This window comes from Lepidochelys olivacea, assembly GCF_965140295.1.
Source record: "Lepidochelys olivacea isolate rLepOli2 genome assembly, chromosome: 7".
In the NCBI taxonomy this organism is placed as follows: Eukaryota; Metazoa; Chordata; order Testudines; family Cheloniidae; genus Lepidochelys; species Lepidochelys olivacea.
The window spans coordinates 43843379-43870486 of record NC_140417.1 but is presented as its reverse complement, the minus strand read 5'-3'; the positions used below and the strand labels follow the sequence as shown (position 1 = coordinate 43870486).

Genomic DNA, 27108 nt, shown 5'->3' with positions numbered 1-27108 from the left:
TAGAAACATGTTTGTATCAGCCCTGGTTGTTGGTTGTGCAGCACTTTCTGCTGACCAGTGTGCTAATTCCAGGAACTTTCACAGGGCAGTAATCCTGTGAAAGGGACACTCTTTCAGTATAGGCTTTGACTTTCTGGAATGCCATCAATTATTATTTAGTAGCTGTATTCCCGTAGAGCATAGGAGCCACAGTCATGCCCCAGGACCCCATTGTGTTAAGTGCTGTACAAACACAAAACCAAATCTGGGTTATCTTTTTCCTTGCACATTGTCCTTTCTGTCTTTGAATTTTTTGGTGTTTTAAAAAAAACACTATAACTGTTATCCATACAACAAAAATGTCCGCATAGACAGCCCTACCAAAACAAAGGGCACTGGTTTTTCTTCATGTTTTCAGGTGTGTGCATGCATATGATGATTTTCCCCTGCTTTGGGTCTATCTGCTCTGTTCTCATATGCAGGTCGTATAGAGGGAACTTGTTTTCAAAATACAGGAGAGCAGGATTCTTGTGCACTGCCATTCACTGCCTATGTACAAGAACGGAGCTGATTTTGGTTTAGCTGGGAAAAGCATGTGGTTCTATCTTTGCAGCACTGATGACCACATGTTAGCTCCCACTAAGGTCAGTCTCCAAAAGACTGAAAGTGGGAGCTACAAATGTGCATGGTGCCTCTGAAGACTGGGTTTGTTGTGTGTAAGAGTGAATCTCAGATCTAAATTACATCAGTCTAGGTTGCTGTTGAGTCAACCAGGTATGGCAGATTTTTTAAAAATACAATGGGAACTACAGTATTCTATGACTTCTCTAGCGCACAGCTTGCAAGTTTTGAAACAAAGGGCTCTCTAGTTCCTGCCCTGACCTCACTTGAATCCCATCCATTCTTTCCCCTTCCCTTTTATCTCTACTTGCAGAAAACCATCGGGGAGATCCTTGCTTCAATGGAGATCTTCAGTCGATTTGAAACTATCCTGGAGGTGAGAGTGTTTGTCTGCCCCTCAGGACAGTGTTGTGGGGGGGACTGTGAACGTTTGCTGTGTTACAGCTGTAGCATTCTCTCAGGAAACGGGGTAGCTGTTTGCACTGAAAAACTGCATTTAAAAAAAATAGCTTCAGTAGCTTGACTTTCTGTAGTTGACATTTTTGCAATGTCACCACTTTTATTTTGCTTCCTTTATAAGAAAACTTAGTGTAGGTGAAAAGTGCTGGATTGACATCCTGGGGACAAAAGTCTTCTCTTTATCCATAGAACAGGTACAGCACAGTCAGCTACAGTTCAAGCTTCCCCACCAGTGCACTTCACACCTGAACCAAAGGGGGCCACATCTAGGAGAGAGAAGAGAGTAGATTCTCCATGGTTCATTCAGTCCATGGCCTCTCTGCTGTGACTGCTCATGAAAGCCTTGATTGTGTTGTGGATACCTGCCCACTAGGAACTGGATTGAAGCCACTGTTGCTTTTCATACAGATACTTAAACACAAATAGCCTTAAGATGATAATCCCCTGAGGCCCTTGTCCCTGAGCCAGGTTTGACCTGATGGCCCAAGGGAAATGTTCCATATCCTGTTGTTGGTCCCCTGAGCTGTCCACCCCCCCTGTAGTGTTACACTCTGAAATGTTTTGCAGCATTCCTGTTTTCAGGGAACCATTCCATCAGTTACTGTTCATTTGCAAAATGTATTAAACACATCTTGGAATATAGCTTTGATTCTATTTTTCTCACTCTAGTTGTATTCAGATAGAGGGGTTAGTCCATGTATATGTATTCTTGTTTGTGTAAAACCTGCAATGGGAAAGCACTAGTGAAATACCAGTTGCTTACAGGAGCTCTGTTTAAACTGTTATGACTGTTTTCTGCCAATAGCTTTTTTGGCTCAGCTGTTTTGCTAGGGCAGGTTCCTGTCTGTCTATATTAGGACTTTATGCTGCTGCCCATCACAGCAGAACTTGACCATTTTCAGTATACGTTTATTAGCAGTAGCAAAGTCCCTAGCGGACTACAGGGCCTTTCTGAATTTTCTCCCTTTCTTACAGCCCATCTTTCGCTAACTCATCCTTGTTTTAGACTAAAAAGTTTCATTCCACTGCTGTTTAACATTTGCAGAACTGTGGCCTGCCTTCAATACTGGATGGACCAGGACCCTTCACTGTGTTTGTGCCAAGCAACAATGGAGTGGATAAGTTAAGAGATGGGAGGCTTATTTATCTTTTTACAGAGGTGAGATTTCATCAGTGTTTTGGATGAATTCCTCTCGTGGCATTAGGTTTCATGAGATGGGCTTGTGTCAAAGGGAGTACGATCAGTTAGGAGATTAAAATGGTACTGGGAAACTCAGAATTTAATGTAAAGACACGAATGTGTGTGATGAGCCTATCTCAGCTGGAAGTTGCTCTTTCCATATTTGAGCAAAGTATGTTCCAGTTCCTGTAATACTCCAGAAGGAAGCTCTGGTTTTCATGCTGATGTGACCAGCAATGGCAATCATATCACAAGTTCGGTTATATTGTTAAATGCAGATTTTTAAAAAATTACCTTTCAAGTAAAGATACTGTAAAAATCCACGTACGTTTCAAATTCACTGGTTACCAGAATGCTTCATTTCCGTTCCCTCTTCTTTGTGCCAAATGCCGAGAGAGAGCATCTATTTATTGTCGTCATTCTCTCCATTTCCCTCCCTAGGGGATAAATAAGCTTCAGGAGCTTGTGAAGCATCACATCTACACTGCAGCAGCGGTAAGGCATCTTAGTTTCCAGTGTATTGGAGTCCTTTGGGCCAGCATATAATTAAACACTGACTTGCGTTCAGTTCTTCAGTGTCCCTCTAGCTACCTCTTCATTGCTTAGGCTTCCCACAGAGGAAGAGTGAGAGAGATGTGACAGAGGCCCTGAGACAGCAAAGCATTTAAGCATGTGAGTCATCCCACTGACTTCAATGGGTCTACTCACATGCTTGAAGTTAATCGTGTCTAAGTGCTTGGCTGGATCAGGGCCCTAATGATAAAGCCCTTAGTTTCTTGGGTGGGCGGGTGGGGGGGGTGTGTGTTTTCTTTAACATTTTATCATTAAAATGAAAATATTACTCCACAAAACCTATGAGAGACGAAATGCTTGGTTTTTTCCTTTATTTTCAAAAGGTTAATTAGGAGTTTCCAAAGTTTGCCATTAAGATTTATAAATGAGGCAATGTTAAGAGCAACATGTTTGTCCCTTTTGGACCAAATTCACCCGTGGTGTTAAATGCATTGAAATCAGTGGATTCATACTGTGGTGTAATGCATTCCCTTGTGTAGTCTAATATTTCCAAAAAGATCCAAGTTTTTTTTTCTCTTCTGTTCTAGATGTGTTCACATATAATGTGGGACTTGTGCAAGGTGTCAGATTGCCAGTCCGGGAGCCCTCTGTCCACATAAATGGTAGAGCACAGATAGTGGCGAGTCCACTCCAACGTGTCTCAGTCTTGACCTGGAGGGAGTTCAGCCTCCATGCCCACTTAGTTTATAGATTAGGCATATTTGCTGAGATTGCCAACAAAGGAACCAGTTAATACCAGTTTTGTTAATGGCTTTTGTGCTATGGACACCTACCCACTAGAAACTGGACTGAGATCCACCAAACTCATTGCACCTAGGCCACTGAATGACTGCCAGTCTCTGGTAACTTTTTGACCATTCTGAATAATGGATATTGGCAACCAGTGTTTGAACCATCCAGTCATCCAGGCTCAAAATATCTGATTTTATTTAAATATTAAATAAAAAAAAAGTTAAAGAATAAATATATTCATTCTTCTTTTTAAAAAACCGGCCTGTTTTAAAATTAAATTTGAAATTATTGCTACCTATATTAAGGCCTAAATTTACTATAATCTTTTAAAATAATTATAATAATAAAAAATGCTACATTAATAAGCCCTCCTCAAATTGTAATGGGTTAAAGGGAGCTGTTTTTTAAATTATATTTAGAATCAGTGGGTAGCCATCTTTAATTTTTTACGCTGGCTCAGGCTTTATAAGTATGACACAGTGTCATGTATTGTATTAAGCATCTATATAATTTTCAGTCTTTACAATGGAGCAAATGCTGGTATTTACATTTTTCTAAATGTCAGTTGAGGAAACTGATTGGGACTTGAAAAAGCTTCTTTTCCTCTTCCAATCTATGAGTAAAACAAAATGGGAGAAGATTAGATCTACTGGTTCTAAAAACATGCAGGACATGATGTCCAGAAATAATCAGTTCAATTCACTAGCTAACTTAGTTTTAAGACCAAAACATTCTCATAAATTTATTTTTCTGATGTATCCAGCACATTTAGGAGAGTTTAACTAATAAAAAACAATTTTAAAATGCTGGTTTTATGGATTTTTAAATTAATTTCAATTTCCATCCAAATGCAGCATGAGACAAATCACAAGCAAAAAGTTAACCATCTAGAAGATAGGAAATTCATCACTTTCTGACATAATAAAAATGTATAAATTAAGATTCTAAATAACAGTATAATTGCTTAAATAAATGTGTATTAGTTATAGTGTTACCTTTCAGGTTAGCAAGAAGAAGGACCAGATTTAGTGAAAAGGCTGTATTTAGTTCCAATATAGAGCTTACATGGTGCACAGACCTTGTGCTAGTGCTCTGCACAGGGGTGAATTTCACCTGGTGAGAACATACAAATGTGACCCCCTTTTGTGTTTTGCTGCTGTTGTTTTTTTTGTCCAGCACAACTAACACCCATATTTCATCAGCTCAGATAAGGCCTGGTCCAAAGCACAAACAAGTCAATGGGAGAATTTCCATTGACTTCACTGGCTTTTGATCAGTACTTAATTCCTTGATATGAGTTTACTTTTAGTTGTCTGATCCTGCAGACACAAAAAGTGTTGATTTGTATCATAGGTGAGCTGTTAACATGAGGTTCTTAGCTACCTCCCTTTATTCTCTACTTTTTATAAACCTGTCCACGTTAAGAACAGAACTGTGAAAACTACAACCATTTTCCAACATGATTTGTGCTACAGTAGCCTGGTCTCTCTGTTCAGGGAAGACCATTGTTGTTATGTTTTGCAAACATGCTCTAGACTAGTGGTTCTCAACCAGCGGTATGTATACCCCAGGGGGTACTCAGAGGTCTTCCGGGGGTACATCAGCTCATCTAGATATTTGCCTAGTTTTACAACAGGCTACATAAAAATCACTAGCAAAGTCAGTACAAACTAAAATTTCATACAGACAATGACAGGTTTATACTGCTCTATATACTACACACTGAAATGTAAGTACAATATTTGTATTCCAGTTGATTTATAATTATAAGGTAAAAATGAGAAAGTCAGCAATTTTTCAGTAAGTGTGCTGTGACACTTTTGTATTTTTATGTTTGATTTTGTAAGCAAGTAATTTTCAAGTGAGGTGAAACTTGGGGTACTCAAGACAAATCAGACTCCTGAAAGGGGTACAGTAGTCCAGAAAGGTTGAGTCTGGCCCAAGCGCAACCCCCCCCTCCCAGCAGCACCCACAAAGGTGCCCCCCCTGCGCCCCTCCCCACGCCCCAAGGTTTTGTCAGGCGTATTTATAGTTTGTCATGGACAGGTCACAGGCCATGATTTTTTGTTTATTACCCGTGACCTGTCAATGACTTTTACTAAAAATACCCATGACTAAACTGTAGCCTTAGTCATGTGTGTATTTTGCAGAGGAAAGTTTAAATATTAAAGTCAACTCTTCAAAGCTGGTTTAGGGAGAGAATTTGTAGTGATTCTGAAATACATACAACTCTCTCTCCTCCTCCAGTTTGTTTTTCATAGCATTGTCTCCTTTTTGTATATATATTTCAGGTGACTGTGGAGAAACTGACAACGATGCCACAGATTATAACCATGGCAAACCAGATACTGACTGTCAATATCAGTGAGGATGTAAGCACCACATGCTAGAGATGGGCTGAAACCAAAGTCGAAATATAAACACTCAAAGCTTTGAAAAAGTTTGGTTCTGGAACAGGACTTTATGACTCAGGCAAACTCTGCTAAGTCCTCTGCTTAGTAAAGTAGATTTATTTAAATCTACTGTGCATTCTCCCCTCCTGTCTTCCACTAGGAAAAATGGATATTGTGTGGCTGATATTGAAGAGACTGCGTATTGTAATTTACCAGCATGTCTCCTTAAGTTGTTTAAGAGTGGGAATGACTTAGGGTATTGATTTTGTTTTGTTTTGGGGGTTTTTTGGAACAGGGGAGAATTCTGTTGGATGATTCTGGCATTCCCTTGATCAAGAGGGACATTGTGGCGTCAAATGGAATCATTCATACCTTGGATGGCATCTTCATTCCCCCTTCGATAATTCCCATTCTGCCACAGAGGTGCAATGAAGAACAGCACAAAATCATAGCAGTAAGTCAAGTTTTTCCATTCTTTTCCCCAGTGGGTGCTACAGACAAACCTCAGATTCTAATTGAGCACAGAAGGTATGTCTGTGTATTCTCACACTGTGAATTAAATTCACCCACACTATGAACCCTGGTGCTAGACTGCCTCCAGAGCTAGCCAGTGTACGTGCTGTGAGTATTTCTTCTGCTAACACTTCCACACGACTTTGCTGGGAAGTCAGCTGTTTTCTCTTAGGAATTTGTTTTTGACAAAAGACTTAGAGCAGCACTTTTTCCCTCCTACCCAAGATATCCATGATTCAGAAAGGAGTTTAGCTCCTCAGAGGGCTGCTATTTGGGAATTGTTTGACATGCAATCCTTCCTGTTTATACCAGAGCTGCCAACCAGTTTGATAATGCCTGATCACCTGGCTCTGAACTTGTCTCCTATTAGTTTGGACTGGGAAGCCGAATCGTTTTTATTTCTTTATGTAAACTAAATCTTTTGAAATGCCCTGTGGCTTTGCAATGCCTTCTGATGGCACTTTTTCAAAGAGGCTGGCTGCTGTCCCATTGAAGTCACAGCAGGAGCACATAAAGATGTAGCAAGTGCTGTATGGAATGCTGATCCTACAATGAAAGGCATGCATCCCCCTCCTCCCACACAGCAAACCTCTCCAGCAGCCTTCATTTTAGTCCCAAATTCCCTACGTTCCACACAAATTTGGTGCCCCGTCACTTCTATTGTTGAAAATTATTTACATCTGAAATGAAGACTCTCTGCACTGAGGCTACAGAAAGAGTCGTTTACACTGAAGGAAGGAAAGGAGTACTTGTGGCACCTTAGAGACTAACAAATTTATTTGAGCCTAAGCTTTCGTGAGCTACAGCTCACTTCATCGGAATGCTGTAGCTCACGAAAGCTTATGCTCAAATAAATTTGTTAGTCTCTAAGGTGCCACAAGTACTCTTTTTCTTTTTGCGAATACAGACTAACATGGCTGCTACTCTGAAAACTGAAGGAAGGAGTTTCACAAAAGATTAAATTTCCTGCATGAATAGGTTTTTTGTGCCCCTTATTCTGCGTGTTTTTCACATACACTGTCCCGCATTTGGGCCAGAGCTGGTTCCTTCACAGAGCTCCACTGAAACCAGCGAGGCCCGTTACAGGTTTGAAGTCCACCTGTGTCCATTTCTGTGCTGGATTGAGGCCCCAGTAATAGCCCAGAAGTGATGTAAGAGTCCACAGTACTTCTGGGTGTTGTGAAACCTAAAGCATTAACTATAAAACACAGCTTCCAACACAGCTACAAACAATATCTATTAGCCAAAGGCCCGAGTGGTTTGTCCTCATCTCAGAGAGATGTACCTGCGTAACTCCCAGCACTTTGAGATGTGAGCAATACCCACAGAAATTATCTGGGAAACTTTTTTTCTTTAAATGAGAAACTCACCTTGTTCCTGAATCTTTACTTCTTAAAACTTCTTTGGTCATATTTCTTATTATGGCAAAAAAAAAAAAAGGTGTCAAAAGCAATATTTCTGCGTTGTTCTTCATGCATGAGCATAAAATGGGGTTATGTTTGAGTGTGTATAAATGTAAATACTTTTATGGGAAGGACTTTTCTTCTCTTGGTTTTATAACAGGGCTCTTGTGTTGATTGTGGGGCCTTGAACACCAGCGTTTGCCCTCCTCACAGCATAGAAATGGTAAATACCTTGTTGTTTATTTGTATTATAATAGCACCCATTGTGCTAGACACTGTACAGATACACAGTAAGAGTGCTGATAACTCAAAGAGCTTACAATCTAAATAGACAAGACAGACAACGGGTGGGAGTGGAAACTGAGGCACAGTGAGGGGAAGTGACTTGCTCAATGTCACACAGCAGGTCAGTGACAAAGCCAGGAGTGTAACCCAGGTCTTCTTGGTCCTAGTCCAGGGCTTAATCCACTGGTCTATGCTGCCTCTGGTTCTGAAGTGTGCAGAACCTGATCACCGGAGTGACATGAAGCATTGTGTGTGTTAAGTGAAACTAGACTTCCAACACCCTGACTCCACCAGAGAGAACACCTTTCCCTACCAGTCGGATCTTGAAGCCCAGCCTTTGTCCTCCTGCCCTTTTCAATGTGCTAATCAACTGCCACTCAAAGGAATCACCAACCTTGATTCTACCAAAACCATGTTGCTGTTCCTCTAGTGTAGTGGTTTTCAAAGTTTGGGTTGCGACCCAGTACTGGGTCACGGAATGCAAGGCACTGGTTGCCTTGCTCAGCACCCAGGATCCCTGATAGCCGGCCAGTAAAAACTAGTAAAAACCTGTTCTGACACCACGCTGCACCCCTGAAGCAGCCAGCAGCAGGTTCAGCTCATAGGCAGGGGGGCCACGGGGCTCTGCGCACTGCCCCCGCCCCAAGCACTGGCAATACACTCCCATTGGCCGGGCGATGACTGTGGGCCTCCACTTAGGAGCCGGACTTGCTGGCTGTGCCTGCGCTGCTGACCAGGAGCCGCTGGAGGTAAGCCCATGCCCCAATCTCCTGCCCCAGCCCTGAGCCCCCTCCTGCATCCCAAACCCCTCATCCCCAGTCCTAGCCCAGAGCCCTGACCTCCTCCCACACCCCAAACACCTGTCCTAGCCCAGAGCCCCCTCCCACACCCTGAACCCCTCATTCCCGGCCCTAATCTGCAGCCCTCACCTCTTCACCCCAACTCTCTGCCCCAGCCCTGAGCCTCCTCCCACATCCCAAACCCCTCATCCCCAGCTCCGTTGGATCATGGGCATCAACAATTTTCTTCAATTGGGTCACCAGAAAAAAAGTTTGAAAACCACTGCTCTAGTGGGAATATGCACATGTTGTATCTTGGTCATTGGAAAGATGCAGCAAACCTGTTGTGCCTTGTCTAGTCACTTGTCTAGCCTGATTCTTGGTGGGTGCGACATAGCTCACTTTTGGTTCAGGCAGCCTGACTGGTACATGTTGAGTCTGCCAGGCTGAGGTGAGTCTGCACATGGCTCTGACAGGCAGAGTGGCTAGAGGTTGTCTGAAGCAGGTTGGAAGTGGTTGCTGATTGGGTGCCGCTGATGGGTGTTCCTGCCAGGTGAGGTCAGCTCTTCTTTTGTTGTTCAAAGTGGAGTTCGGTCCCATCAGATATGCTGTTGATTCCAGTGTTCTGAGGCACAAATTCATTCTGATTTCTACCTAGTCCCAGCTATGTGAATTATTTTGCTCCTAGCAGAGAGACAAATCCTGCAGTCCTTACTCAGTCCAGCTCTCACTAGAGTTAATTTTGCATGAGTTAAGGGTGTAAAACCAATCTCAGACTGGGCATGCCAAGAAAACAAGAAAAAAATATAGGGTGAGATATTCTAAAGACCCTATTTCTTTTAAAAAATGACTTGGGGACTTAATTATTTGCACAACTCTTGTCCTGATTTTTTAGGGCGCCAGCCATACTGAAAAGTTGAAAAACATTTGTTTTGAGTCGAACAAAACATTTTTTTTCAACCTGAAACAAAACGTTTCCGTTTCGGTTTTGAACTGTTAGAACTTTTTAAAAAATAAAATTGTAGAAAATGTTACCCACAGTCTCCAGCAGCTATCGTCTTACTCCTGCTGTGAGACAGCAGCATCCCCTGCTTCCCGGCTGTGGACAAAGACCATCAGAAACGGTCATGCTGCTGTGGGCAGGTTTTGCTCCCAAGATTTAAAGTGCCTGGCTAAGATTTTCAAAACTAGTGAGTGATTTTCAGTGGCTTCATATTTAGGTGCCCACATTCTGAGACCTCAAAGGGGTCTGATTTTCAGAAAAGCCCCTTTTAGGTATCTCAACTTGGACATCTAAAAATGGGCCCCCACAAACTCACTAGTCACTTCTGAAAATCTTGGCCCTGAGTTTGCACTCTAACAGTAACTAGTGAAGTTAGAGGCATTGTGGGGCCAAGTTCATCCCCAGAACAACTCCTCTGAAGTCACTAGAGTTACCCCAGCAATTATTTCCACCTCTCAACTCTTTCTCTTTATGGGACTGGTAGCAAGTTAACTTGCTCCCATCATGTGCATTGTTGGCTTGTTAACCAAACAATAGAGAGACTTGTTTGTGACCCAGTTTTTAAATACCTGCAGTGTTCTGCCCTAGCACAAGCTGTTTGATCAGAACAGATGGCCATCACTAGGGTCTGATTTATGGACTCTTGTGAGGCAGAGGAAGCAGTTGTATGCCTTTCAGTACAATAGGCTCTCCATAATGATATCTAGTTCACCTTGACACTCTCATGAACTTCCTCAGCTCAATGATATACAGTTACCCTTTGCAGCAAGGGGGAGGGGAAAAGCATGAACATAGCTGTTGTGCTGATGACTTGTTTCATTTCTGAAGGCTCAGGGGAACTATCCAAGTGAATGTGTCTATGTCCATGATCCATTAGGCTTCAACGTCCTGAAAAAGGGCTGTGCCAGGTACTGCAATCAAACCATTCTGGTAAGTGTGACGTATCGTATGCAAGGGCACATTTCAATTCAAGAGAGCTTAACTTGGCTTCTCCTGGCTTAGCTAGAGGAGAGTGTTTTGCCTTGAACCGGTTGGTTCCCAACTGGGGTACAAGTGGCCGGGGGGGCGGGGAAATGCTCCCACACTAAAGGTATGTTTACCCTGCCGTCGGGAGGTGTGATTGCAGCATGTGTAGACGTACCCACGCGAGCTTTGAGCTACTCTAACGTGAGTAACAATAGCCGTGAAGCACAGGTGGTGGCACAGCTAGCTCCACTCACCCAGGCCCCTGGGTACATACTCAGGTCGGTGGCTACTTCCCATGCTACCGTGGCTTCACTGCTTTTGTCGCTGGCTCGTGCATGACAAAGCTAGCTCAGATATGTCTAAACCTGCTTCTGTCACATCTCCCACCTGCAGGATAGACATACCCTAAAGGTGTGGATATACTTCATGCCAGGGGTGTGATTCCCAGCTCAAGGAGACACAACCGCACTAGCACTGATCCAGTTAACATGCTAAAAATTGTGTACAGCTGCAGCCGCACAAGCAGTGGGAAGGGCTAGCTGCCCCCAGTGCACACCCAGATGAAGCCATAGATACGTACTCAGGGCAGCTAGCTTCTACTGCTCACGCTGCTGTGGCTATGCTATTTTTAGCATGCTAACTCAATCAGATCTAGTGCGAGTATGTCTCCTTGAGCTGAGAATCACACCTCCCACTCAGTGTCTATATCCTGTGTCCTGCCACTGGACTGGGGATGGACTGCACTAACTAGGGAAGTTCCCTCCTAGGGGTAAATATTCAGCAAAACACTTGAGGATTGATCTGTATGACTCCGCCGTTAAGTGCTGATGGAAGCTGCGTGGCTAAATCTACACGAGCCACCTTCAATGTGACAGGCTGAGGTGAAGGAAACATCGTAACAGAGAGCATGATGTTTATGACAGCTCCTCTTCTATCTCAGAGCCCCACACGTCTCTCAAAGGAAACAGAGTGCAGTTAGAGAGTGCACGTTAAGCTTGCAGAGTGATCGTATCCTGTTGCTGAAACTCTATCAGGTGTTTTGGGAAACAGCCTCGTCCTGGCTAGAGATGTCAAGCTGCTTGCAAGTGATCAGTCATCAGGGAGCCAAGAGTACACACTGACCTGTGTGCGTCTTGTGAAATGTTTGCCTTCTATTTGTTGTGCTTCTGTTAGCAAAGCATATCAGCTCCCTGGAGTGACCCAGCAGGAGCACTCGCCTTCCTAAACGATGCAGCTTTTGGCAGGGATGGACAAAGGGCAGCCATGGCTCAGAACAGTCAAAAACACAGGGCCCCAAAATCCAGCACATGGGCAGGAGGGGAAGGAAGTAGGTTTTGCTGGGGGGGGGGGGAAACCCTGGTTGGGTGCGGTAAGAGGGTATTGCTGGGGGGAAGATTGAGGTGTGGGGGATATTGGAGGCATAGTTCAGAATCCAGGTCAAATAGTCCTTTTGATTAATCCACTGCCACTGGAAGAACTGAATTTAACACTTGCAAATGGAGAACGGCAGACTTGTAGTCTGAGCACTGAGAGGAACAAGAGAAAGAGATCTGAGTTCAGACCAAATACGTGTTGTATGGTGTTTAATACACTAAGCTTCTCCACACGGTGTACCAATGTTATGTCTTTTTCAGAAACCTGGGTGCTGCAAAGGATTCTTTGGTCCTGACTGCACTCCATGCCCTGGTGGATTCTCCAATCCATGCTATGGCAGAGGGAATGTAAGTGCACCAGAACCCACTATGTTGGACCCATGGCTGGATTATACTAGCCTTTTCAAACTCCTAGTGGGAAGCTGGAGAGTTCGGCCATGTGCATCTAATTGGCAGTGTTTACTAGGAATTCACATTCTTTGCACCAAACATGGAAATTATCAGGGTCTTGTGCTCAACTTTGCAAAGGCCAAAGAAACAGAACACACAAAGCTTGGGTATAGACAAAGGATGGGAAGGACATAATCTCAATTCTGTTACTCTTGCTCTCCATCTTAGAGTGGATACATCTTGTCTTTGCTTCTTTCTTTCTCTGCCTCTTTTTCTCCTGACAAGAGGCATCGTTTACAGTCTAGAGAAAGTAAGGACAGTGTCTGTGCTGTACATAGCCATTGATTTCTCTATACTACACCTTTAAATGTGAGAGGTCTGCCTGTCTAGCCAGGGAGCAGGCTTGTGAGAAAATTAAAGACAGACAGTCTTACAGATGGGGAGCAAGGCATTTCTTTCTGTCTCCTGGAGCTAGAAAACAAAATCATAGCTACGCACACCACAATGTCTGGTACTGAGATTAATGCCTCTTCTAGGATTTATACCAATGTAACTCGGAGCAAAATGTGTCCAGTAGCTACCGCTCCTACCATATTACTCACATTACATGCATATATGACTGTATACAAGTTGTCAATGCCCTGCGCAGAAGTGAAGTACTGCATGTTGTATTTGCAAGACAAGTTATGGCTGCTGTTGGAACTAAACTTAACATTTCCAGGCTGTTGTGCTTTCAAATCTCACTATAATGTTTCATTCATGGAGTGTCTTTTTTCACAGTAATAGTGTAAATCTGTATTCATAACAGATATCACAGTGTGACATACGATAGGCAGGGTTAACTTTTCTCTCTTGTGGAAGAAGACTCGATCAAGGCTATGGATTAATATATGTTCAGGGCTGATCCTTCTAAACAAAATAACCCTCAGAGCCAAACGCCATGGGAAGAACAATGTGTGCTCATCTGCTGCAATTCCAAATGGTATTTGTCAGTGTGTTTTCTGTCTCTGTAACTCTATCTGGGGCTCAAATACAAAATATTACAAGGCATTTGGCGCTAGCTCTGTAGGAACTGACTGCTATGCAGGATTTTCGATTACCACAAGAAACTTTTTTTGTTTTTGTTCTGAATGTACGGGAAATAATTCGCGTCATCACTACACACTCATCTTATTCCCACTGGACACAGGTCACCCGGTTTACATAAAGTAAAAGCGCCTGAAACTTCATCCAAAACTTGAGCTGAATTTTTTCTGATACTTGAAAAAGTTTGGTCTGTTTTTCTCTTCCACTTTGCATGTGCTTCCTGCCTGCAGCTGGGACCAAAAGCAGAAGCTCCAAAAAATCACGAGTGTGTGTTCACATGACATTTCCAGCCCAGTTTTGCAGACCCCAGAGGTCTGAATAAACATCTGAACTTTCAGCTGCTGTCTCAATTTAACTACCATTTTAACATCCAGCTTCTTTGCTTCTGGTCACCAGTAGCATGTTAGCCTGTGTGGTTTTTTCTTGCTCCTAAAATGGTTCACAATCCTCCACGCTTTTCTGGAGCCTGTGAGGTTTCCCTTTAGACATTAATGTCTCTGTCACACATATTTTCCCTCCACCTTGCTCACTTCAGTTTTCTTTTTGCTTTCCTTCTAGTGTAGTGATGGGCTTCAAGGGAATGGCAACTGTCTCTGCTTTGAGGGTTTCAAAGGAATAGCCTGCCACATCTGCTCAAACCCAAACAAGCATGGGGAGAACTGTGATGAAGGTCTGTAATTCCTCAAGAAAGCAACCCTGATGGGTAACAGGCAGTAAACTGAGCAAAGTGGGCGTGGGAATGTAGGCATGGAACCTTTCCTAAGAGGGAGCTCTATGGACTAGTTTCACAAGGTAGGCCCTTCATTTGGGTTATTTCATGCTGGAGTAGGCAAAGCACGGATCAATGTCTGGCAGATGGAGTTGGGCTCAACTGAAAAATTCAGATCCAGATTTTGGAAACCCCCCCCCCCCCCAGCAGTGTTTGAAAGTGTTTGGATCCATCTCTGTCAGGAGGGAATGACCCAATACATCTTTCCCATCTCTAAGTGCTCTGAGGGCCTGGAGTCCAGTGACTGAAGATAAAATGCTGTCATCCTTGCTTACCAGCCCCAGATAGGGTCTAACCCTGATGGTTTTGAATGAGATGGCTTTGAACATCCATTTCCATTAGCGTAAAGGCACCCCCCCCCCCCAGCTTTACTCATAATAACATCTTGCCAGATCCTTGGTTGGTATAAATTAGCATGACTGCATTGAAAACAGTGGAGCTGCATTGACTTATGCCAGCTGAGGATCTGCTCCATTAGGCATATTTTCAGGAAAAGCAGAAATGTCTCCCAGGTGACTTCTAAGAATTGAGAACTAATCTGACAGTCATTTGGCTTGAGAAGAGATTGCAAGAGAAATTGGAAAATCTAAAAAGTGCTCTCTCTGCAGGAGTTTGCCAACTCACCAGGCAACTGATTCTTCTCCGTGCGTTTGACAGATTGCGGTTGCATCCATGGAATTTGTGATAACAGGCCAGGCAGCAGGGGAACGTGCCAGTCCCATTCATGTAAGGATGGCTATACAGGGGAATTCTGTGACAGAAGTTCTCAGAACTGTGGCCCGACTGCATCTCAGTATTGTCACCAGAACGCAGTCTGCAGCTCCAACAACACAGCAAGGTTATTATTTACATTGCGGGGGGGGAGGGGGGGAGGTACACTGGGGCAAGGGCTGTGTCGCTGTGCATGTTTGTACAGCAGCTTGCACAGTGGGGCTTCAGTAATATAAATAGGATGTAGCCAGCTCTGTGTATTGGTGAGTATGTGGTTGTCTATGCCACAGGAAATCACAGCATCAAAGAATGTCCTCACCGTGTTAAAGATGTGCAATCCTCTCATTGCTGAATTTTAATGGGGCAGTGCTAGCAGACACCCTCTGCCTTGCTGCTCTTCTGTGCTTGGGAATTCATGTCTCTTTGTGCTTGGTTTTTAAGGTGCATCTGTACTGATGGCTATGAAGGGGATGGATTTTCCTGCCTGCCCATTGATCTGTGTAGGAAGCCGGAACGAGGAGGCTGTTCAGAAAATGTGAGTGGGTAACACGGAGGAAAACATTAGCTACTGGCTAGAGCTGGGCTCCAGGATTCAGGAGATCTGTTCCCAAATCTGCCACTGACTCGTGTGGCCTTGGACACATTATTGGACCTGCTTATGCCTCAGTTTCCCCTTCTGTGATATAGGGTTAAACCCCACTTACCTCCCAGTGGTGATGTGAGGTATAATGAATTCAAGTTTGTAAAGCACATTGATGGCTGTGACTGGACAGTGCTACAGTAGAGCAAAGCACAATCATGTTTTTTAAACTTCAGTGTGGGGAATGCATCTGGATCATATAAAGGGGAAGCAGATGGGAGTGGGGCAAATGAAGGATGGATCTCTTTAAGAAGGCCAGCTGCCTCTCGTCTTTGATTTGTTATCTATGAGCTCTTTTGCCTATGTCAGGCTGGAATGTCCTGGTGAGATCTTCCTTTTCCTTATGGAAAAATCCTATTTAATTCAATAGTGAATAATGTCCCTGGTATAGAATTCTATAGGATGGCTCAGAACACCGATAGAAAGGGTCTCATTCTCTATGAAATCAGATGTAATTTTAGAGTAATTGTCTATAGAACCCTTTTGGTTTCATCCCTGTTAGTACAAATCTATAGGATTTATCCATGGATTTTTCTCTCCCCACCCTGACTTTGGAACAATTAGAGTCAGGTCCCAGAGAATCCATCCCAGGTTTTATGCAAGACCTAGTTATGGAGACAGTAAAAACAGACCGATATTTTCACCCACGCCCTGAATCTGAGCCTCTTGGAGAGGTTGAAAAGTCTGCATTCCACAGATCTAAAAGAAGCCAGAAGTGGAAATGCCATAATATCATGAGGGAGTTCCTCCTGCATCATTGCCAGCCCAATGGGAAGTGCATGAAATCTAACAAGAGCACCTGTTCTCATAAGATTCACAACCCAATTTTGCAAAACTAAAGATCTGGATGGTTTGAGCAAGAATCTGTTTAATTGTTCATTCGAAGGTGTTCAGATACTGCAGTGATGGGGACTATCTAAATATCTAGATAGAAACCCACACTTCTGAGATTTGCCCATGGTTACACGTTAGGGTGGTGAAGTGGAGAGGTGCAGAAGGAATTGCAACGGTTTAAGAGGCTTTTTCCGAAACTATACCAAGTCTTTCTGCCTCTCTTCCAGTTGGTTTTTAATCAGTATTATTTTAGAAACCAAGTTTATTGTGCCTTGTTTTGGGAACCAGTCAGCTGCTATTTCCCATGGGTAACTGGGTGGTACCAGAGCAGGTGAGAGAGGTATTCCAAGATCCATTCATCTATTACAGGGACTGTTTATTATTATTTTTTGTAATCTACTGATGAATAGCGCTATATAACAGCCGGATATTATGATGATGCTGTTACACATCTGCAGACCCCTGGGATTTTGCAGCAGTAGGTGTAATGCTGCCCTGTGGCTGGGTCATTGGCAGTGGGTTTGAACTTGGGTCCTCTGAATCTTAAATACGTGACTGCTACTGCTTGAGCCAGGGCTTTAACAGACTCCTCAACCTCTGTCTGTGCTCAGCCACCACTAGACAGGGAGAGAGCACCACACAGACTGTTTACTCAGCGCTTCGCAGCAACATCAGGGATAAAATTCTCATCCTCCTCCAGAACCCGTCTCCTACTGCTTGAGCTCACGGTGAATTTCTGTTAGCAGTGTAGGGCCTATGACACACAGCTGAGCAATTCTGATTCTACCCAATTGGGGGATACTGTTAAACATGTGCATTAGCCAGTTAATTATATTACTTCCTGGGAAGGTTTCTCATCCTCAGTGGTTTTATTTTAATTTGTTTTAATTTGAGTTTAATTTGCTTTTCTCCCCTCCCCCACAGGCCATATGTACCAGTACAGGCCCTGGTACTGCCACGTGTCAGTGTAACAAGGGCTGGACTGGGGACGGCAAAGCCTGTGTTGCTATAGATAACTGTGTGCTGGAGACCAGAGGGGGCTGCCACATGAATGCAGACTGCAGCTTTGTTGGACCTGGGCAGGTATATTCAGCATTAACTGGTCCATCGCTGAGATTTATGGACACTTGCTATGTACACAACACTGTAGCCGTCTGAAATTCTAGGAGCAGCAATTTTTGTTGCTCCAGGAACGTCAGCAGCAAGGCCTACTCGACTGGTGTTTCTGAAAGAAATTGGCTTCCATTAAATCAGCAAAATTTAGTCCTTATATAGTAAGTTTCAATGAAATACTAGTAACCAATAAAAACCTAAGAATTCTTTGAATAGCAAGGACTTAGTTTAATAACTTTTTTTTTTATTTAAAGCGCTCCCCACAGACACCTCTCTAGCAATCTTTCCCCATACACAGCATTGCACAACTAGTCAAGGGCATTATGGGGGTAGCTCCTTCTCCTGAAGCATCAGGTGTAGGCCACTGCCAGAAGCACAGCTTCATGGGCTGTTAGTCTTTCCTGCCACAGGGAGTTCTGGGTTCCTGTGTCCTGTAGGTTCTGGTTTCAAACAACTGATATGTGGAGGTAGGTTTGAGGAGTGTTAAAATATAAAATAAATACATCAAATAGCCACAGCAGTTAAAGTAGCCATCCATTTGGGCAATTTTCTGTCTCTCTAACCATCTTCAAAGTAGGAAGGCCCTTAGTTTGGCCTGTATTTTTTTCTCATCTGTTGGCAAAATCCATGGTAGTCTTTTAATTTCTTTTTAATTAAAACAAGAGTTAGTAAATCAGCATTCCTGAATCTGACAGGATCCTCGGGGTCCAATCTGGAATGATGCTATTCTAGTGACAAACAGCAAACCCCTCCAGATGCTGTGATCACTCAGCCACCAGCATACAGAGACACACCCAGCTAAATTGCATGAATGCGCTCTAAGCCACGCATGAACTATACACAAGGAAACACCAGAAAATCTCCCAAGTCCCCAGCCTTGCACCCCAGAAATATACAGCCTTTTACACTGCTCAAGAGTAGACCTCCTCTTGAACAATGCAAGGTCATTAATCAGTTCACCATTTTGTCAAAGGATGGGGGACACATACCAGGCTTCGTATTCTGAGCAGATTCCCCAAGCACTTTAGACAAACTCACTGGTAAAACTAAAACGTTAAAATAAGCTTAGTAACTACAGAAAGATAGATTTTAAGTGATTATAAGTAGTAGACATATAGAACAAAGGTGGTTACCTAAGAAATAAAAGTAAAATCACAGTCTAAATTCTAAATTTTATCAGACCAAGCAAGAGTTGAATCAAACAGCTTTTCTCACAGCACTGGATGTTGCAGATAAGTTACAGTTCCTAATACACAGGCTGAATTTCCTTGTCAGTCTGGGACCAGTCTCCTCAGTTCAAAGTCTGTCTTCCCAGTAGTGTTGTTGTCTTCAGTGTAGGTCGGGTAGGAGAGAGATGGTCTAGTGATGCCACTGTCCCTTATTTTCTACTCTCAATTATGGTCCAGACATGTCCTGGTGGGCCTTGCTGAGTCAAGAGTTGAGCAATCCCCATTGTGTGGTGTTTGTGTAACTGAGTCATAGAGTTGAGCAATCCTCATTGTGTGGTGCTTGCACAACTGTGTCTTGTTTGCAATTCCCCTGCTGGTCAATGGCTCGTAATGGTCACTTAACGTACGTTTGGGTGTGGGTCACCACCTTTGTTGTCACTTGAGACCTAGCAGTGGGCGTCTCCCAAACTCGCAGCATATTTCAATAACAACCGTCTCAAGTTGTTGAGCAACAAGTTGAGCAAAATCTCAACTTTGTGTACAATGATGATATACACATTTTGACAGAACAGTGAATTTCAGCAAGGCATGCTTTGTATGAAATGCCACCACCATACCAATGATGAATATGGGGGTTACGTTGTGATACTTTGCGGTACAGTGTGTCACACTGAGAGACCCTACAATAACAAACTAGTGCATGCCGGAGTGCTTTATATTCATGAGCAACCCTACCATAACAAACCAGTGTGTGCTCCGTAACAGAGGGAAACAGCCTGGTAAAGAAATATTTCCATTTCAGACTTTCCAGGGACTGTTAACAACCCTGAGAAGAAAATCATTTTAAAAATTAACTTAAAAGTAGACCTTGACCCAGACTCATTGAAAGAGGGACGGCATTAGTTGTGCAGTTGGGACACTCTGATAGGTCCGTAGTGAAGATCCTCCCTCTCTCTTCTACTTTCAGAGCAAGTGTATGTGCAAGAGGGGCTATGCTGGTGATGGCTATAACTGCGACCCCATTAATCCTTGCAAGCTGGACAACGGTGGCTGCCATGATTTGGTGAGTAGCTGGAGAATTCTCCAAAATCCTTCATGGGAGAGAATGTCGGGCCAGATCCTCAGTGGATGTATTTCGGTGTAGTGCCACCGACTGCAATGGAGCTATGTTGATTTACACCCACTGATAATCTGGCCTAATCTGTCTGTCTTTGTTGTGCAATAATCACATCTACCTGTGATGAAGCATCAAGGCTTTGTGGCCATTCATTTTTCTTGTTTGTTCACACTCCCGTGTTTCACGAGGTTGTGCTAGAAGGTTTGGGGCGGGGGCATAGTTCTTAGGTGTACAGTGAAAATACACTATTTCAGCATACAGGACCATGAGAGGAAGGATGGCATTGTAGTTAATGCCCTATCCTGGGATTTGGGAGACTGGAGATCAGTTCCCACATTTGCCACAGGGTTCCTGTCTGTTTGATTACACCGTAATCCTTCATTTTCTTGTCCTCACAGGCTGCGTGCAAGCCTCTTGGAGGAGGGGAGAGGTCCTGTGCTTGCGCTCCCGGTTACATGGGAGATGGATTTACATGTTATGGAGATGTATTAAAGGTAGGGAGAAAATGAACATTATTCTCTTTTAATACAAAGAACAAGGGTTTTTTGCAGTAGCTGACTGGCTCATACTAAAATCTGCAGGTGACGACAGCTGACGGTTTGAATCATAGAATTATAGAACTGGAAGGGACCTTGAGAGGTCATCTAGTCCAGTCCCCTGCACTCAAGGCAGGACTAAGTATTATCTAGACCATTCCTGACAGGTGTTTGTCTAACTTGTCTCCAATGATGGAGATTCCACAACCTCCCTAAGCAATTTATGTATGTACCAATGATACATGTTGATTCTGGACTTGATTATTAGAGGTTAAATATACATAATTTTACTAACCGTTGCTACTTCTTGAAGTATGTATAAAGTACTTCATTCGAAAACAAAATAATTAAAACCTATGTCAGCGTATGCTTCAGTAATGCTATCAATCCTTTGCCAATTTTCCATCCTGACTGATATGTTGAACTGTCCAGTTTGAAACTTCAGCATCAACTTGAAAAAAATCCATACGTCTGTTTGAGTTGTGTCCCATGAATTAGAGAAAAGGGAAGCGGGGAATAGTTTGATCCCTGCTGTATTATTGTTGTTCAAGATGTAGTGACAGCTCTCTTGATTTACTGAAGAGTATTGCTGTAGGATACCACCCTCTGCTTTTCCATCAAAATAGTTACAGTTCCCAGGAACCCATGTTGGTCGATGCTAGTTAAGCAGGGTTCCCCATACACTTACATACAAAGTGAAAAGTCAGACAGCAACTAAAAAAGGGACAAATCTACACAGAGAACATAATGACAGGTTTCAGAGTAACAGCCGTGTTAGTCTGTATTCGCAAAAAGAAAAGGAGTACTTGTGGCACCTTAGAGACTAACCAATTTATTTGAGCATGAGCTTTCGTGAGCTACAGCTCACTTCATCGGATGCATACCGTGGAAACTGCAGCAGACTTTATATACACACAGAGAATATGAAACAATACCTCCTCCCACCCCACTGTCCTGCTGGTAATAGCTTATCTAAAGTGATCATCAAGTTGGGCCATTTCCAGCACAAATCCAGGTTTTCTCACCCTCCACCCCCCCACACAAATTCACTCTCCTGCTGGTGATAGCCCATCCAAAGTGACAACTCTCTACACAATGTGCATGATAATCAAGTTGGGCCATTTCCTGCACAAATCCAGGTTCTCTCACCCCCTCACCCCCCTCCCAAAAACTTTGTGTGTGGTTTTTGGGAGGGGGGTGAGGGGGTGAGAGAACCTGGATTTGTGCAGGAAATGGCCCAACTTGATTATCATGCACATTGTGTAGAGAGTTGTCACTTTGGATGGGCTATCACCAGCAGGAGAGTGAATTTGTGTGGGGGGGTGGAGGGTGAGAGAACCTGGATTTGTGCTGGAAATGGCCCAACTTGATGATCACTTTAGATAAGCTATTACCAGCAGGACAGTGGGGTGGGAGGAGGTATTGTTTCATATTCTCTGTGTGTATATAAAGTCTGCTGCAGTTTCCACGGTATGCATCCGATGAAGTGAGCTGTAGCTCACAAAAGCTCATGCTCAAATAAATTGGTTAGTCTCTAAGGTGCCACAAGTACTCCTTTTCTTTTTACAGAGAACATACTTTCCCTCTCTCCTGCAGGGGGGGGTTGAGAATTCATGGTCTAACAGGGTCCCTGCCCACGCTTTTCCCCCTCTAGAGTACCTGATCTGACTCTTCTTACCATAGTCCGCATGGCAATCTGATGTATTTCCCCCTCTCCCTGGGTAGAGCATTAGGATGTAGGCCGAAGTTATAATGTAAACTACCAACAACAATTTCTGACTTGTGCCCTAGGTGTGTGATGTTGCAGAGCTCATATGCATCCTTCATTAATTAGAGAGGAGCCTAAGATCTGACTTGAACTTTGGGGAAGTTCTGATTTGGGTCTGGTTCTGAACTCTGTGCCCCATCTGAGTAGTTAGAAAAGGCAAAGGTTGTCAAGGAATTAATCACCTTAAACTTGAAATTAGATAAACTTGCAATACTTTGCCAATTATAAAAAAAAAATCAAGAGTTTAGATCCAGCTCTCTGACTTCGGAACACACCTTTGTGAGTGACACGTTGCTTCTGAAAGTTCTGTGTAGGCAGGCGGTAAGCACTTGACTCAATCAAGTTTGCTGTGTTTGAAACTTGAAATAACAAGGATCACAGGACCACCCTTCCCTCCCCCTGCTTCATCCCTCCCTACTAATCTTGGTGTTGCTTTCTCTTTTGGAAGGAGCTGGCCAGGAATTCCCACTTTGCAGGCTTCTATGAGTGGATTAAGGTAAAAAATGCTGACTGACGCAATTACAAGTGTTTTTGTAAAATATAAATTGTAAAAAAAAAAAAAAAAAAGCAAAGATCAAAGATGCTGTTTTTAAATCTGCTGTTAAGAGGCAATTTTCCTTTGCATGTGTTGTTTAAAAAAAGGGGCGGGGGGGAAATCAAGCTGAACTTGCTAATGCATGGTACATTAATCAAACAGTCCCCACCTTTAGCTCTGGAAATGGTGGAATTTTTAAAATTACTGTGTATTTTAAAGTTTCAAATTAGTTGAGACAGTTTTATAGATTGTTCTAAATGGTTTGATTGATTGCATTTAGCTATGTTTTTAATAGCACCATGTGAAAGGTCAGTGAGGACCAGGCATGTACCCTCTTAAGTTCTCAGCACGATTTTATTACATAGGTCTGAGTGGTGAGTCACATGGCTAACTGCATGCGCTGAGATACCTGTTCTAGAGACTGTAACTGTGGACCCATTGGCTCGTAGGGCGTGTTTTAGGGACCATGCTTCTCTCTCTGGACGAAACTGAGACCATCACACACTTGACCTTCATACTATATATTGCTGCTAACTCATGGCTCTTGTAAAGTAGCTGACTGCCTTGGGTGAAAGACAGAGACAAAAAAGTCATGGGACTAATATACAAATAGCGACCCTTCAAAAGTAAGAGTCAAGTTAAAAATTCGGGTAGCTCTTCCTTTCCCTTTCTTGTTACTGTCTTCTGTTCCCATTGGAACAGGGGGGTAAGCACTTCATGGAATGGAGTTGGCTACTGAAAATGTTCTCCAATACATGGGGCTAAATTTACAAGCAGGCACAACACCCATTCCATCAGTTACACCTGCATTTGCCAGATCATATTTGGTCCTTAGTCCAAATCTGGCCTTGGCTGTTCAAAGGCATTTACTGACTCAAGTGAATGTGCTCCTATTGGAACCATTTTTGAATAAGGTGACCTTTGGCACTGGCAATATAAAAAATATTAAGAACTTTCTCCTTCAGCAGCACCTGTTCTGGGGTTTGTTCCTTGAAGCTGCAGATTTCCTAGGTTCAGCATCCAGCAAATTAAGGTTGGACTGCTGTGGAAAAATTTTCCATGGCATTTGCTGACTCCCACCAGAACTTATTTCCCAGCCACCATCCCAACCACCAGCACAGCTCTGGGTACATCTGAATTTAAGCTTTAGTTCCACACACTAATCTTACATGCAGTGGGAGTGGGATCATAGCTACAAACATTTGTACTGCGCTGTAGATGTAGCACTGACTTGTTTTATTTGTGCATCTACTTGCTCTGGACGACAGAAGTCTCTCTTCAGCATCCCGGCAGGAGTCAATGTCACTGTTTTGGTGCCCTCAGAAGCCGCCATCAGAAACCTGAGCCAGGCCGAAAAAGATTTCTGGCTGAAGCCCTATACGCTGCCATTTTTAGTCAGGTATCGTTGCACTGTTACCATGCTCTTTAATTCAAAACATCCCTAACTGAGGGCTGGAGATTGGCGTTCTCTCCGTATCATCACAGGGTAAAAACATAGCAGAGGTGAAACATCCAGCTGATGAAGTGTTTATTGGATGATTCAAACATAACAGAGGTTAGAAGATACAATGAAGGTTTATTAATTGCATATTAAAGGCAGGATGTTTCTCCCAGCCATGATGCAGAAGCAGCCCCACGGTGGGAGAAGGAACAGGGAATTCTCTCTGCATGCTGCTCTTTCTGCATAGAACATCTGGCCATACAGAAGATGTGAGAGGAGCATGAAACCTGCAGCTCTCTTACTTATCCACATCTTCTGGGGAGGGAAGGCAGGTGGTGACCCACAGAAATCTGGAGTTGGGCCCAGGGAAGATTAGTGGGATCAAAAAAGGGGAGGGTGTGTGAATACTGGCTGGGGAATATGGAACTGGTCAGGCTGGTGGGCAGGATGGAAGAGTTAAGGTCAGAGTTGTGACTGGTATTGAGGAGCAGGCAGATGATGGGAGGAGTTTTTAAAGCAGAGGGGAGAAGGAGAAAGTACTGAACTTGTGAGGAGAGGCAGCTTGGCTGAGTTGGTGCTGGAGGTGATGGTACACAGAAGTTGCTGCAGCTAGAACTGGGAGGGATCAAAGGTAACTCAAACCTGATGTTGCTGATGGAGAAGGGGAGAAATCTGGCATCTTCTTCCTTTTCAGAAGTGCAGGTGAGAAATGTGCATTAATGCCCCCCTATAATACTGGCTGCTGAGATTCACTATTGCAGCCAATTGCCTGGAAGAGTGGAGTGACCACCAAGTCCTCTGCTTTCCACTGAGCAGGGCTCAATCTCCCTGTCCCCTTCACACCTACCCCAGCAGAACTGGAGCAGAACAGTCCTGACTCTGTCCTCAGGCAGAGTACCAGGCTGTCTAGCTTAAGGGAAAAACAGAGCACCATCTGCCCCACATCCTGGGCTCCTCTTCCCCCTCCTTACCACACAGCAACCACTGGGCTGTGTCCATCCAGTGTTCATCCTCCTATCCATGCTCCCCTCAGTGTAGCTGCTGGGCTTATGCATCCTCATATCTGGTCCCAGTCAACTTTTGTATGTGGTTGCAACTATGCACGAGGTAGAAGGAAGGAGCATTTTGCCCAATGGGCCAATTTCTGGGGCCTCCTACAAAGCTAGAGTAAACTGGCCTTTCATGGGCAAGCTACACCAGGGTTAGGGAGGGACCACACATACTTATGAAGGCCAGATGTAGAGCAGCTGCTCGATGGCTGCAAATACAGCTCACTGGCTGTATAGCAGTTACAGGGCTGCATGGTGTATCTGTGTAGTTCATTGCCAGCAGTTTGGGTTTGGGGCAGATGTTTGCATTAGCTTTTATTGTATTCAACCCATTTCAGCCATCCCTAGTTGAAATGCCTCATTGAGGGACTTTGTGTTGTGGAGAGCTTAAGGACCAGGAGGGGAGGAGCTAGAGTACATGAGTTAACGTGAGCACTGGTTCAATGTCGCGATTAAACTCCCTGCAGAGATGAACTTTAGATAGCACCTACATCCTGTTGCAGAAATATCGAATCCTGGAAACACCTAAGGCTCGTAACCTCTTGCAGCTGAGTGACCTGCTATACTTTCAGATTAGCTTGAGTGATAGAGGGCTGCATGTTGTCAGTTGTCATCACCATACCAAGGGATTAATGCACATAATGACGTGGATATTGAGAGGAGGCCAGGCCCAGGGTTGTGGAGAGCAAGCTACATGATCAGACGGCAGCCAAGATAAGCCAGTCTACTTCAGAGGTCTGTGTTATAAAATGTGCTCTCAATTCTTCTTTACATGCACCTGTCACCTACAGGGCCCATTTTCTCCAAGGTTCCTTCACCAGTGAGAAGCTCAAAGAGTACAAGGGTGAGGAGTTACCCACTCTCAATCCACGGACCAGATGGGAGATAACCAACAGCAGTGGCGTAAGGGCTTTTTAATTGACATGTGTATATTGGTAGCAAATTAAACAACACGTTTAGGGATATACTGTGCTGGAGGAGCCATTGGTGAGGACAATGCCATTAAATTCCTGATGTATCATGTAAGTCTAAGGTGCTGCAGGGGGCTTTGGACACAGATTATGTTTTGTTTCACGCCGCTCAGTGACCTACAATGTCCTCATGTTTCCCTCTTGTTATTTTTCAGGCTATAACCATTCAGAATGCAATCATTGTAGTAGCTGACATTCCTGCTATTAATGGCACTATTTATATCCTAAATAAGGTAAATCAGTAAGAACGACGTCTGGAAATACTAGGTTATATTGATGTAACACACTGGTTTTCTGTTGTTTATGGAGGTGTGGGGGATTCAAACAGGATCCAAGTAGAAGCATATAGACAAAAGTAGATCTGGATATTCAGAACTCATTCCAGATGCTGCTTGTGCAGCAGCATTTATATTTAAATCACTGCCCTCAAACTGTGTAGAAGAGTCCAATGCTTGGCTTTTCAAGAAAAGAGTCAAGGCCTGTCCATTCTGGGAGCAGAACCATGCTAACTACAACCATGCGTAATTATTGTCATTGTAGGGCAGGATTGCCGTGTGCTTTTCCCAAGCAGTCTCTGACCTGTGGTCAAGCTCATCTTTGTCTTTCTTGCGCTCAGGTTTTGTTACCACCTTTAGGAGATATCCCACCAAGTCGCCCCGGTCTGCAGCAACAGCTTGATATGGTCCCTGCATTTACTCTGTTCAAGGAGTTGTTACTGGT

The 27108-nt window shown here is 43.7% G+C and overlaps 1 protein-coding gene across 2 annotated transcripts in view; it reads left to right on the top strand.

Annotated features, from left to right (window-relative positions):
* Positions 1-27108, top strand: part of STAB1 (stabilin 1) — a 100952-nt gene that overhangs the window by 27059 nt on the left and 46785 nt on the right. For both annotated transcript variants that reach the window (XM_084633222.1, XM_084633223.1), the window contains 19 exons: positions 914-976; positions 2105-2218; positions 2681-2734; positions 5836-5916; positions 6233-6391; positions 8014-8076; positions 10749-10850; positions 12521-12607; positions 14294-14405; positions 15162-15342; positions 15657-15750; positions 17614-17772; positions 19939-20034; positions 20487-20582; positions 22841-22888; positions 24196-24326; positions 26209-26320; positions 26544-26621; positions 27005-27106. In XM_084633222.1, coding sequence (XP_084489348.1) covers positions 914-976; positions 2105-2218; positions 2681-2734; positions 5836-5916; positions 6233-6391; positions 8014-8076; positions 10749-10850; positions 12521-12607; positions 14294-14405; positions 15162-15342; positions 15657-15750; positions 17614-17772; positions 19939-20034; positions 20487-20582; positions 22841-22888; positions 24196-24326; positions 26209-26320; positions 26544-26621; positions 27005-27106 — 1932 coding nt within the window. The remainder of the gene's footprint in view (positions 1-913; positions 977-2104; positions 2219-2680; positions 2735-5835; positions 5917-6232; positions 6392-8013; positions 8077-10748; positions 10851-12520; positions 12608-14293; positions 14406-15161; positions 15343-15656; positions 15751-17613; positions 17773-19938; positions 20035-20486; positions 20583-22840; positions 22889-24195; positions 24327-26208; positions 26321-26543; positions 26622-27004; positions 27107-27108) is intronic.